The 13,125-nt window shown below is 42.9% G+C and overlaps 1 protein-coding gene across 11 annotated transcripts in view; it reads right to left on the reverse strand.

Moving 5' to 3' along the window:
* Nucleotides 1-13,125, reverse strand: part of tns1b (tensin 1b) — a 150,188-nt gene that overhangs the window by 60,672 nt on the left and 76,391 nt on the right. For all 11 annotated transcript variants that reach the window (XM_068573137.1, XM_068573142.1, XM_068573143.1 and 8 more), the window contains one exon: nucleotides 4,647-4,685. In XM_068573137.1, the coding sequence (XP_068429238.1) occupies nucleotides 4,647-4,685 (39 nt within the window). The remainder of the gene's footprint in view (nucleotides 1-4,646; nucleotides 4,686-13,125) is intronic.

Genomic DNA, 13,125 nt, shown 5'->3' on the forward strand with positions numbered 1-13,125 from the left:
AATAACTGTCGACACGTTGCACTCCAACATCACAAATGGCAGCCTTGATGGTGGCGGTGCAGAAAGTCAGCAGGACTCATCTTCTCCACTGTGAAAACAAGGATATTTCAAAGTGGACCAAAGTGGTCGACCGACACTGCCGTTCCTAAAGCCTTGCTGCTTACATGGCTCAAGACGCCTCACTTACTTCAGGGCAGGGTTGTTGTGGTGGCGAAAAGAAACCGACTACCGGGACCAAGTCTCACCGTACAGAAAAAACACCGCGATGACTTTGCGTCTGTACCACCAACGTCATTCGGCTCCGCCTTTGCAACTGAGAGACAACCGTCATAATTTGCAGGCATGGCCAACTTTAGAGTGTGGGACAAACCAATGCTGTTGTTTTTCTGCTGAGGACAGTCTCTTTTATTTGGACGGAGGAGCATGTATTACTAAAGCGTGTTTGGCTCTCAATAACCTCACTGTGAAAAGCATTTTTCCGAGTTTATTAGAAGAAACACCTCAAACAACAGCAAATTGTAAGGAGGTGTGGGAGGGAGGGGGGTTGTAAGCAGGGAGAGCCTGACATAACTAAGAAGGCTGAAGGTGACCACAGTCTGACCCAATGATTCTTCATACTGGGTTTTTCTAACGCTGGTGGGAATGCTGGAGAGATAATTACAGCCTGGCATGCAGAGTAGTCCATTATGATAATAGGTCATGGTGAATAGGACTGTGAGTATTCTGCTACTGCAACACCTACCTTTGTTGGATGACTTCATAAAACTGCAGTTTACGAGCCACTGTTTGCTTGTAATTCAGCAATGTAAACTGACAAGCCGGGTTTACTTTAACCGTAAGCATGTTTCGCAGGTTGCGTATTTGACGTAGAATGAAAAAATTAGCCTGGGAATGTAGTGATGTTACATAAAAACAGGGACATAAACATGTGCAAACTCCAAGTTACAGAGATTCAAAAAGTAAAGGGGGAAAAAAAAGTGTTGAGTTACAAGATTCTTTTCAGAGGGTTTTTAGAAAAATGTGCAGTGGTTGCTTTGCTTCAGAGCCCCTTAACGAATTGCCTCCTTTTAGGTAATTGCCTAATAAAAGCTCCGTCAATTAATGGAGGAGTGAGGGCTGAGTGCATTTGGATCATTACTCGTTGAAATAAAATGGGAAAAAATGCATCAAAGGTACTTTCTCACTTTGACCCAGCACTTAACTCATTCTATCTTTGGATGTGGACGCCAGGGAAAAGATTGACCATGACGTTCAGTTTTTTGTAGAGCACCCTTAGGAATGATGTACTATACTATATATATGTGCAGTACACACATACACACACTTGGTAATGCTGGATCATCACGTAGAACACAAAAGAAACACTTACGAATGCCGCTTGGCTCTTCAGCTGAATATTAAACAGGTTTTTCATGGCCTGGTTTTGAACATTCTCAGGAAACTGGGATGATGCAGTACACCGGTACAGGATGCCTGGTTGTTGCTTGTATACACAGCGTAATACAGGGCACATCAGGGAAATATGTGTGTTTCTAAACACAGAGCTAATTGGACCTCATCTAGACCATCTTTGCCCTGCAGTTACTCATTACTCAGCAATGTCCTGGCCCTGTTTCCCCACTACACAAGACCTATATATATTTATTTATATAAAGAAGCTGGGTGACGTAGGTGTCTGTGGTTCGTGGTTATCTGAGAGTGTGTGCATATCTTTGCTTGTGGGTGCATGAATTCCTTATGTTTCTGAGCTGTCTACGTCACCAGGTTCCCTGATATATCTTCGTTCCGCTCCTTCTTCATCAAGCTGGCTTTGTTTTTTTTGGGGCAAAATAAAACGCATTCCTGGCAGAGCTGGCTCGACATGAGGGCACATCCGAGGAATGCTCCCAGCATGCTTTACAGCACATTGCGCACATGCAACGGCAATGGGTCTGCTCGGGGGTAGTCACTTCTGTCATCATCGCCGTTGAATGAGATCTTCCAAGCACACATCATCAATTACAATAAACAGGCTGTCGGTTGGCATCAATTTCCCACAGAGGGAATTCATTTTGTAGACTATGTAGTTAGTAACTAAGATACTATATTTAAAACAGGACTAAGGGGCCGCTAATTTCATAATTACACGAATTTTACTCGTACATGCTGGCGCTGTTAAAGGGCCAGTGTGTTGCATTTCAGTAGACCTACGAGCAGAAATGGAAGATAATGTATATTCACCTGCAACTAAGAATTGTTGTGAGTCCTTCATGCCTCCATAGGGATACACAATGGCGTCTGCAATGTGACTACAGTAGCCCAAAACAGACAAACAGTGCTTAACCATTTTCATGATGAGAGCCGTGTGGAGGCAATAGACGTGTTATTCATTCTTTATTGAGCACCAGCTCGGTACATTTACAAGAGAAATTAGCCTTTACAAATATAAGAACTTGCGTAAAAGTCGGGTTACAAGCCGCTGCTACCTTCGGTGGGTGTCCCCGCTGTAGCCACTAGCCACTACTAGCGCTGCTGCTAGCTCCCCTGCTAGTTCCCCAACAACCACAGAAGGTAACGGGACCAGCCCCGGCTTGACGCCCAACTCGGGCAGCGAGTAACGCACGCAGTAGCAGCAGCAGCAGCGGGGAGCTAGCAGCAGCAGTAGCAGTGGGAAGCTAGCAGCGGCGCGAGCTTGCTACAGCGGGGACACCCACTGAATGTAGGAGCGGCTTGTAACCGGACTTTTACGCTATTTTTTTGCCTCACTTTTAAACACAAAACAGTAAAATAAAAAAGGCACTACTTGTTATTGTGGATAATTATCATCCGGTAATAAAGAAATGTATTTATTTGTAGCTCGTCCCATCTGAGTGGAATGTCTGGAAAAAGTTTTTCCCCAAAAAAACTTCGTCCCTCCCTCACGACTACGTTAATATATGGCCGACGTTGCAATCAGTCTGCACCTGAGTGGGGCGGTAAATCATGTTGGTCTCAGGCGGTGTGCAGAGGAATTCACCAAACAAGGGGCTGGGAGCTGACACACACCTCCGGCTGGACGGCTGCAGCTGGGAACGCTCGAAGGCATGTACGCTCGCACGTCAGGATCTTAAAGCGTCATTCAGTTCCCATGATACAGAGCCACCAGAGGGCTGACACGTACTGTACGCACTAGTCGAATGAATTATTCATATTGGTAATATGTACCTTCATGGAGCTTTAATACAGCACAGCAGTTCCTTAGCCTGACTCACCTTACGGCGCAGGAAAGCAATGCGTTCAGTCCACATCTATGTTATTATAGCTCATATTTTTTGCAATGGCGGTCATGTCCATGTCTTTAGGCTACCAGGTCACCAGACAGCATGAGCACTGTTTGGGCCTTGAAGGGCAGTTTTTCCTTTCGTCTCCTCTCTCCTCGGTGGTAAAGGTAAACCAACAAATGGTTTACACCTCATCTCATCAACGTTTATGAGAGCAATCAGCACCTTTAATGCATCGTCAAAAGCCTCTGGGGGAGACTCCTGTAGGCGAGCCAAAATCAAAGAGATAAAAAAAAGGAGGCAGATGCCCTGCAGCTTGCTTTTCCTTCTGTCTTTTTTAACATCTATTAAAACATATAATTTAAGACGAGGAACTGATTGTATTCCGTGTTAGCACTGAGCATTAGAAAAAATGTTCCTGTATACTGTCTGACTGCAGATGTGGTCATAAAATATTATAATTTGAGCTCTGCCTATGAAGGTCTAATGCAGTGTTGTGAATACTGCACGTTTTTTTTCTTGCAAGTTGATTGACGTGAGAAGAAACGGTCTGAGCTATCAGCAGTGAAGTAGCCACATTAACAGACTACAGGTTAAGTCACTGACGTGTAACGTGTCTGTGTCATATGGCGGCCAGCGGGTCTACAACAGCAGACCTTTCAAAAAAAATGCCCTGAGAGCTCAGCTCAGGCGGCTGCACATCTAAAACAGATGTCTTCATGTAGATGGCATCTAGTGCGAAAGCATCTGCGGAGGATAATAACATGTTCTTGCTTGATCACTGCACATTTTATGAAAGAAAAACATGACATTTCCAGAAGTATTTTCTCTGCGAGCGTCGAAAAGTGCAGGGGATATTTGCTTTGGTTTGTCATGCGCCCAAAACTATTTAAACACACAATATACGAGAAAGAGAGTGAGCTGATAATGTCCAAGTCTAACACGGCTTCTAATGCCAATACCAAATAAGGCAACGGAGCAAGCATGTTTTTTTTATTGCCCTTGCTAAATCACTTTCATACTCAGACTCAGACTCCAAACACCAAAAGACGTCACCGTGACAGAGCGGAGTCAAGGACATGGCTCTTTATCTACCTTTGTTGTTCCACAACAGCTGACGGATGCAAAAATCCCTCGTTTTAGGATTTTTTGAAAAACAACTGCAAAAGGTCGAGTAAATTCTAGTGCATGCACAAAGCCTCAGATCACAGGGTTGTCTCAGGGGCCCTCCAGATAATGGTTCATTACGTGCAATGGTAACTACCTTGTTAGTGGGGCTGATAGAGGCTGTTACTTTCCGACCCTGTTTGCAATAAATCTACACCAGGAAGGAGCCAATAATGCCTGCTGAGCACGTACAGCATGGAAGCAATTACTACAACAAAAAAAACTGAAAAGGTTACTCACCAGCTCATAGTTTGTTGCTGGAACACAAGATGAAGACACCTGAAAATACAAATAGAAATGGTAAGTCATATTGTTGCTTTTATGCAGTTATTTTTCATCATGGTCTGCATTTACATTTGGCTTCATGACTTCATATCCTGAAAGTGCACAATGTCGCCCAACATGCCGCCGCAGCTACCGTGTGTAGACGGGGATGCAAACCAGAAGTGGAAGGACAGGCTTCATTCAAATTCTGACAGGGTTCCCATCAACCTCATTTCCAGCAGCAGCACACAGATATTCCCCGGCAGAAAACCCTGTACCCAGATATTATTTTTGGGACATTGTACGTTTCCGCAAACCACAGGGATACGTCCCCCCGCCCCCAAAAAAAACAGTTTCATTAATATGATTCATATCTGCCACAATGCACTGTGGTTAGCATTGTGCAATGATTAGTTCGGTTAAGGAAACAAAACAGATTAAAAAAACAACATGGTTTGTGTTAAAATAACAAGTAATACGTTACTATTGTTAAATGTTATTACCCTGAATAAATATGAACTGCCCTTAGAGGACTTTCTGAAGTAATGTTACGAAACAAGCAGAAAGTCAACATTTACACTTACATGGAACACTTACAGCGGTCGCAAGTCCTATCTTTGTTTGACCTATTCAACACACTTTCCACCCTTTTTTCTAGGAATTTGTTGTTATTATACCACACAACTTTCAATGTAGGCTGTTCGATATATAACTTTATAAAGGTGTTTACAGTAGCGTGTTGAATGCAGCTTTAAAAAAAAGGCTGTTTAAGAGGTCTTCAATGTACTGTATGCAACATTTCCATTAGAAAGTACAATGTTATAAAATTGGCCCGGGTCAAACTCAGCAAAGAACAAGGTGTTGATAGTGTTATGTAAAAGCAACAACCCGATAGAAAGCACAATTCTTCATCTCACCCAGCAGAACTCTGATCTTACATACTCTACGAGATTGTTGACCACAACTGAAGTATCAGCGGAAGTCATTCAGTGGCAGATTGGTCCGACAGAACTCATGATCAGTCAAGAGCCCGGGCCTAATCGGATTACTGTATCCGTGGTTGTTCTATGGTCGCAAGAGGATGAGGAAGAGGCTGATGAACAGGGAGAATATAATGATCATGGCCTCTCACAGAAGATTCAAATGAAGTGCTTCCAGAAAACGATGACCCTTTGATGAGGATGAAACACAAACAGGATGTCATCGCTGACGTTTCCTTCCTGTGCATGTCTGTATTCTGCCCCTTTGAGCCCCTTGTACATCATTCTTCTGTCGGGAGAATCCCTACTAACTCAATTTCCCTCCAGTTAGCCATATACCACCATCACCACCACCACCACCTTGTCTGCAGATGACTGACGAACAACAGCACAGGGCCAGCTTCCTGATTCCAGTAGGCTTTTGACTTGTTTGTATCCTTCATCCTTCTTTTATTACTATTAGAGAACTGTGTCTGTTTAGCTTTGAAAGATTATGCCGAAGGGTTATCACAACCGTCGACCTCTGAAAGCACCCTTCATCTTTGCTCCTTCCCTAGACCCCCTGCTTATCCGAGACTAATTGTGTCATTGTATGAACACAAGCCTTCTGCTCGGCTGGCGTCTGCTTTACATTACTGTTGGAAGGAAGCATATATTTTGACCCTCGTGAACGCATCTTTGTGTTTCGTTGTTCTAAAACGCGGCGTGCTTTCTTTCAACTCTGCTGCAGCTTTACAGACTCGTATGTATCACAGCTCAGATTCAAGCTTCACCCTGAGATAGCAAGGATAACCAACTGATATTTGATTTTCGAGAGATATACCGAGCACATGTCCTCCTTTAAAACAGGCTCAACATATTTTTGGAACATTTCTGTCTTGTTACTGATATGGATGTTTTTACAAAAAGTCAATATTGGCTATCGAGCCCCAATTCCAAACCAAACCAAGTCATTTGAAACTAACAAAGCTAGTAAGGTTAAGGCATTATCTAATTGGACTATCCACCGGTAGTAGATGCTTCTGAACCAAACTAAACGGACCACTGGATGGATGCCATGGCGGTGTTAGGACGGCTGATTAGATTCGCAAAGTTGTTGATGTGCAAGTCACCTTGGCGTCGCTGAAGTCTCTTTCAGAGCTGTTACCCCCATCTGGAATACAGGGATGATAGTTCTACAGGAAATTACCTTCATCAGATTACATCTTTTGGTCCCTTTTAGGAGCAGAAGCAGCTGATACACAGATATGACAAGATGCAGTGCCTAAATTGAAACCATGCTCCAATGCTCTGGCGCTTTCTCATTCAAGTTTAAGAGATGCCAAATACGTGAATGTTGCTCTGCGACGGCTGTCGGTCGCAGTATCAACAACTTGCTTTGATGATGGCGTCGCAGTGGAATGCATCTCTGTTTTTTGGCATAATTTCGTCTGGCACGGTGGAGTGTGTCTGGAGTTGATAGGATACTGTATCTCCGTCTGGCTCAAATCCCCTCCACAACAAGTTATTCTAACCCTCCCATCACCCCGTCCATTCCCCATAACCCCGTTCCTACTCCACCATCCTTATCGCCCCATGCACCTCGACAAGCCGTTCTTCCCAGAGGCCCTGCTCCTTGGGATGCCCCCCCCCCAACACTTTTCTGTCCTGACTCCTCAGGCCTGGCCAGTGTTTCCACCTGACTCTAACCCTAACCCTCCGCAAAGCTTTTTATCTCATCAATGTATAGTGTATATATAGTCTATACTATTTGTGTTTGCATGACGCTTAGAGTCCAATACACTCCACACGCCACATTCCCCAACACAGCTGTTTTCTGATCAGACCTCTTGTCAGCGCTGCGTGGGTGCGCTCAGACAGTGATTGACACATCCTTAACTCTGTTATTGTGCCTGTGGGAGGAGGACAACTTAAACAGTCTTATACGTACATGAATATCCACCAGAATAAGCTAAGCTATAACCTGAGCTGAGACCTTATGTACCAATATGAGCCATTATAATGAGCCATAATAATCGAAAAAAATGATACACAAACAGACAAATTGCCACTCAGATTTTATACACGTATATATTTTTTCTAAATTGACACATTAACAACTCCCAGGACCCTCTTCTCCTTTAGAAAACTACCATAAAGTCGGGTTGGACGACTGGATGAATATATCAGCCAAGATAGTTTTGGTGAATCTTATTTCTTAAATAATTGGACTTAGTTTGAGTCGTCCAATCCTTAAATGTGTCCATTTCTCACAGAATCAAACCGGACTCGTTGGGTTTGAATTCATCTTGAATACAATAAACACTGCTTTGAATGGCCAACCTTTTATTCAAAGATTCAGCCATCAGATGAACTGGTACATCGGAGGCATTGTGAGGAATTACTTAAAATCCTGAAATGTGACGTTATAGTGAAACTGTGCCAGCACGCAAGAGGGGGGGAAACCTATTACAAAGAGCCACTTCATGAACAAGTCTTCTCTGTAAACATCCAAAAGGCTATGGTAACTGACATTTAGTTGAATGCCATGTCGAATAAAATTCATACTTTTGGACTTGTGCAAATCAGAGTTAATTATGTTGGAGATAATATCAGCGACGAGTTAGCCAAAGACGGCAGTGTAATGAAAGCTCCGATGAAAAGGTCAGATTGAGCGGGTAGGTAGACTGCCCACATCAGAATAGCTCACATTCTCCGTCATGCAAAGCAGGAGTGGAACTTTGCTTTGTAGCCAGTCTGGTAAAGCAGTCACAGCCAGGATCTCCCACGGTCTATGGAGGACATGGATCTTAAGGCAGGGGCCAGGTGAGCGCTTCACCGTGGGTTCAAAAAGTACAAACGTGGAACGCCGTACGCTACCGCTCAAAAGTTTGGAGTCACTTAGAAATGTCCTTATTTTTCAAAGAAAAGCACAGTTTTTTTCATTGAATATAACATTAAATGAATCAGAAATACACTCTATACATTGTTAATGTGGTAAATGACTATTTTAGGTTTCCAGCAGTTCTATGCATTGTGTTTGATATTCGCCTTAGAAGACTAATGGATGAGTAGAAAACCCTTGTGTAGTGATGTCACACAGCTGAAAACAGTCCTGCTGGTGAGAGAAGCTATAAAACTGTTCTTCCTTTGAGCTGGTTGAGTATCTGGAGCATCACATTTGTGGATTCATTAAACTCTCAAAATGGCCAGAAAAAGAGAACTTTCATGTGAAACTCTCCAGTCTGTTCTTGTTCTTAGAAATTAAGGATAATCCATGAGAAGAACCTGGAGATTTGTCTGGGTGACCCCAATTTTTTGAAAAGTATTGGAGGTGAAACATATTCCTGGCAAAAAAAACATCTTATCTTAAAAGAAGGCATTTTAACATTTAGCTGAAAACAACACCATTCTTAAAGAGATAGGTCAGATTATTTGCAGTGGGGTTGAATGAGATAGTGTAATACAGACTATATATGTATACATTATATTTAGAATATTTTGACTGGGAGCTGAACTGAAAGTGAAACTTATCTATACTGTTTTTTGTTAATGGAGTCTGACGGCTTTGCAGAGAACATAGATAACTTTTCACTTAAATAAATTCACTTAAAATACAGACATGCACAGGACGGCGGTCTGAATATATTCTATATGAAAATGACCGGACTTAGAATGTTAGTCCTGTTAATAACGTACGAGTGCTTTGGAAGAGATCACAAGACAAGATGAGAACATGCCACTGGCCTTGAACCACGCTCACATGTGTATTCGTACATCTAAATCAAAAGTAACCAGAGGCTTCTGAACGGAGATAAAACCTGACACAAAGCCTTTGTCCTGGCTCTGCTGTGCGTGGGGAAGAGGCCCGCTGAGCGAGCATGTGCCGATGCTATCGGGAGTATTCAAATGAGTGTAATATAATGAAGAATAATTGTGTTGTTGCATTCCGTACATGCTTGTGTTAACAGCATTAAATAGGGGCCCATTTCCTCCAGACAAAAGTCCGTCCCTCTGCCTTCTGCTTCTTGCTAGCTACTAACACACTCCACTCATTTTACCGTCTCCCAGATCTGAATATGTTAATGACTTGACCCATTATTTGGGTAAACAACGTGAAGTGAAACCTCTTTGACGCTCACGTCTTTAAATCTCAAACTCAAATGTGGGAAAATCAAACAGCGGGATGATGAATCGTGACGGAGAAAAGAACATTCCGGCTTTACTCCAAAGCAGAGGAGTGATTGCCACGCAGGTGAGCTCGTTTCAAGCGGCCAACGAAACCTTCCCCCGGCCGTGTGCGCTGGCGTATAAACACACCGCTGCCCTGAGTGCCTTTATGTTTATCCAGCTTCTTGCATCTGGCACATCCCAGCAGAACTATTCAGTGTGCAAATTCAATTTGTGGGCCGTAACCAGCAACAGAAGGCGTTTCTGTCACCGTGATGGTTGCAGTGTGCCGGTCCGTATGGACTTATTGGGATGTCGTTAACAGAGCGTGGAGAAAAAGACGGCGCCGTACCTCTTTGTCTTCATCTGCTTCTCGATTCATAATCATTGATTTGTAACAATTTTGATAGCATCTGTACATTTACTGAATGAGTATTTACTAGAATGTCTATGTCCATACTACATCTCCTGTCAGTATCTGTCTCTGTGGAAGTTATGGCCTCTGTTTTGGGAGGCCATGAGGGAAAGTTGTGGAGCATCTCAGATTTATTGAGCAGGCTGCACCGCAGGACATGGACACAAACGTTCCCGGTCTCAGATTTATGTCTCATAGCACAGGAAACACTTGAGGAATGGCAGCGCATGTGTGTGTGTGTGTGTGTGCTTGCGTCTGGCTCTGCGCATATGGATACTTTAGGTGGTGAGACTGTACTGTCTTTGTGGATACGTTACACTTTCTCTGATGGGGATACAATCGCCTGATTAACCAATTATCTCTTAAATTGATTGACAAACAATTCTGATGTTTTCATCCATTTCTCGAGTAAAAACAATGAACATACTTGGTCAAACAAAATGGATCGTGTGAAGACTTCACAGTCTGTGCATGCAAGTGGGCATCACTAAATGGCAAACGCAGTCCAGACCTGGACAGCATGACGGTTCTCTGCATAACTGTGACAAATTATTTTTATAAATGTGTGGTTATAAGAACATTGGTTTGCCCCCCCCTCCCTCGAGGCTCCTTGCTATAGACTGTGGGCACAAGCTTATCCAGTTAACAGGGCAATAATTGAACTCAATTGAGCCAATCAAATGGATTGTTGACCACGTGTTGACGGACCAACAGAGTGAGAGAGATGACAACAGCATGGAACATGAGGCGACTGACCTGTGACCTCCTGGCGACTGTTTTCCCACCGGTCTGAACAAAAGTGGCAGTACACGCCTCGACCATGTTTCGGATCGACTTACAGTCGTTAGCGCTCTTCGGTTTGAGCGTAATTTAAACTGAGTACTGTTCCGGGTCAACGAGCACCTACATACGTAGATAGGACTTTACAAGAACTCTACTCGAGCCAAGATTCAAACTACTGGCAGGGCAGACACAGAGACATTGCTCTCTCTCTCTCTCTCTCTCTCTGGAAAAGTCTATTTCTTTACCGAAATGTCGGACCTGGGTTCATTGTGCTCGGACGGATTTGATACACGGTCCGATTTCCTACAAGTTTTATGTGTGGGTGTGTTAAAAGTACCGGACTAAAAGTGTCAATGAATACAGTTTAAATGATCTGGAAATGTTTGCTATTGATTGTGTCTGATAGATGTGGGAGGTTATAGACATTATGATGTTGGACTTTTGCTGGGAGGAAATTTTAGAAACTGGACCTTTTGTAGTTTAATTGAATAGGTGGTCTAATAGACTAATTGACTTTTTGAAAATACATGCATACGTACTCCTGTGTGTGTGTGTGTGTTTACTGTAAAAGTGTCATGAAACTTTGTATGTGTGTGTGTGCACTGTTTAAAGATTAGGATCAACGTCACTGTGGTAGCAAAAAGCCAAACATGGCTAAATCTGTGATTGATCACATAAATATGGGCGACAATAAACGTAATAAATAACACACACTTTACGTTATCCTGCTGGTGTACAAACAGCTTGAGCCCCTGCCATGTTTCTCCTCCACGCCTGCTCATTCTCACCCCGTCTTTGTTGGACGGGGCCGGCGGCGTGGAGAGGGGAGAAGCCGCGGCTTGTTTCTTTTGTTCCCAAGTTACAGCGGGGGTCACGTTCCCTTCCCAGGCTCTTTCAGATGAGAGCCGGTATTTACCATCACGCTAATTTACACATTTAGCATGGCTCTCACTGTCTGGCACCTGGCCAAGTGGTGGAGGCGGAGGAGGAGAATGAGAAGGTGGAGGAGGAAGAAGAGGAGGAGGGGGCGGCGAGAGAAGAAGGCCGCCACGGATAATCAAGATTAGGCGGGGCATCCAAAGTCCCTTGCTTAAAGGGCGGGTTGTATTGTTGCTACTGATCTATTTCTGATGAGAGGGAAACCAATTCCACTATTTAAAGTGCATTATAAACATACTTCTAATACACTACAATATGTTTCTAAGCACTCATTAATATTCAGATCGATTCATAACAGTAAACACAACCAACTAGTTGTAATACATTATTTTTTTACAATACAGAAACACTGTTATAATGCATTATAATGTAATAATTAGTTAAGTAGTCATTGGTTGGTTTGAGTAAAGCGAAAAAATAAATCATTAAATATATCCAAGAAGAACACACAAAACATTTTGACTTTACTTCATGTGTTATAGTTATTATTGTTATCAAGCATTGGGGATAAGTGCTTATAACTATAATCATGCGGTACTATAAATAGTTATTGATGCATTTTAAGTATGTTTATAATGCATTGTAGACTTTGGCGTTGTAGAAAGTGTTTTCATTGACAATCTTGTTTCCAGTTCATTAACGTACTGAAGCAACTTTTTAGCATTTAGCATAGTGCTTGTCCATATCTGTCATCTCTGTGCGTACTGTACAGAGAGCATGGTTTGGACGTGAACGAGAAGCAGGGGAAAACTTCAGCATCTCCTCCATTTTGTATCTTAGTGACACTGTTAAGATGAAAACATTTTTCCACATGATGTCATCAGACATCTGCTCGGTCCCAGAAGATGTTAGGAACTAAAAGACACGCACTCAGATGAGTCAAACAGGACTTAGCTGGAAAAGGGTTGCAGTAAATGACTTCATCCATACAGTATTAAACATGTATATTTGAGTCTGACTTTTTCCAGAAAGAAAAATATTCTTCTTCTCCCTCATTAAAAACTCCTGAACGTATGAGTTGTTCATTTCAAAACTGTTGGACACTGAAAGTCCATGGAGGTTTCCAGTTTTCACGTCGCACTGCACAGTGAAGGTCAGACGTCACAGTGAAGTTACAAACAGCTCGACACATTTTTGAGGGATTTCAAAAAGAGAGAATTTAAAGTGTAATCTACCCTTCGACCGCGAG

Source organism: Clinocottus analis, unplaced genomic scaffold (genome assembly GCF_023055335.1).
Source record: "Clinocottus analis isolate CAN_PGR_092001 unplaced genomic scaffold, fCliAna1.0.p SCAF_12, whole genome shotgun sequence".
Taxonomy (NCBI): Eukaryota; Metazoa; Chordata; class Actinopteri; order Perciformes; family Cottidae; genus Clinocottus; species Clinocottus analis.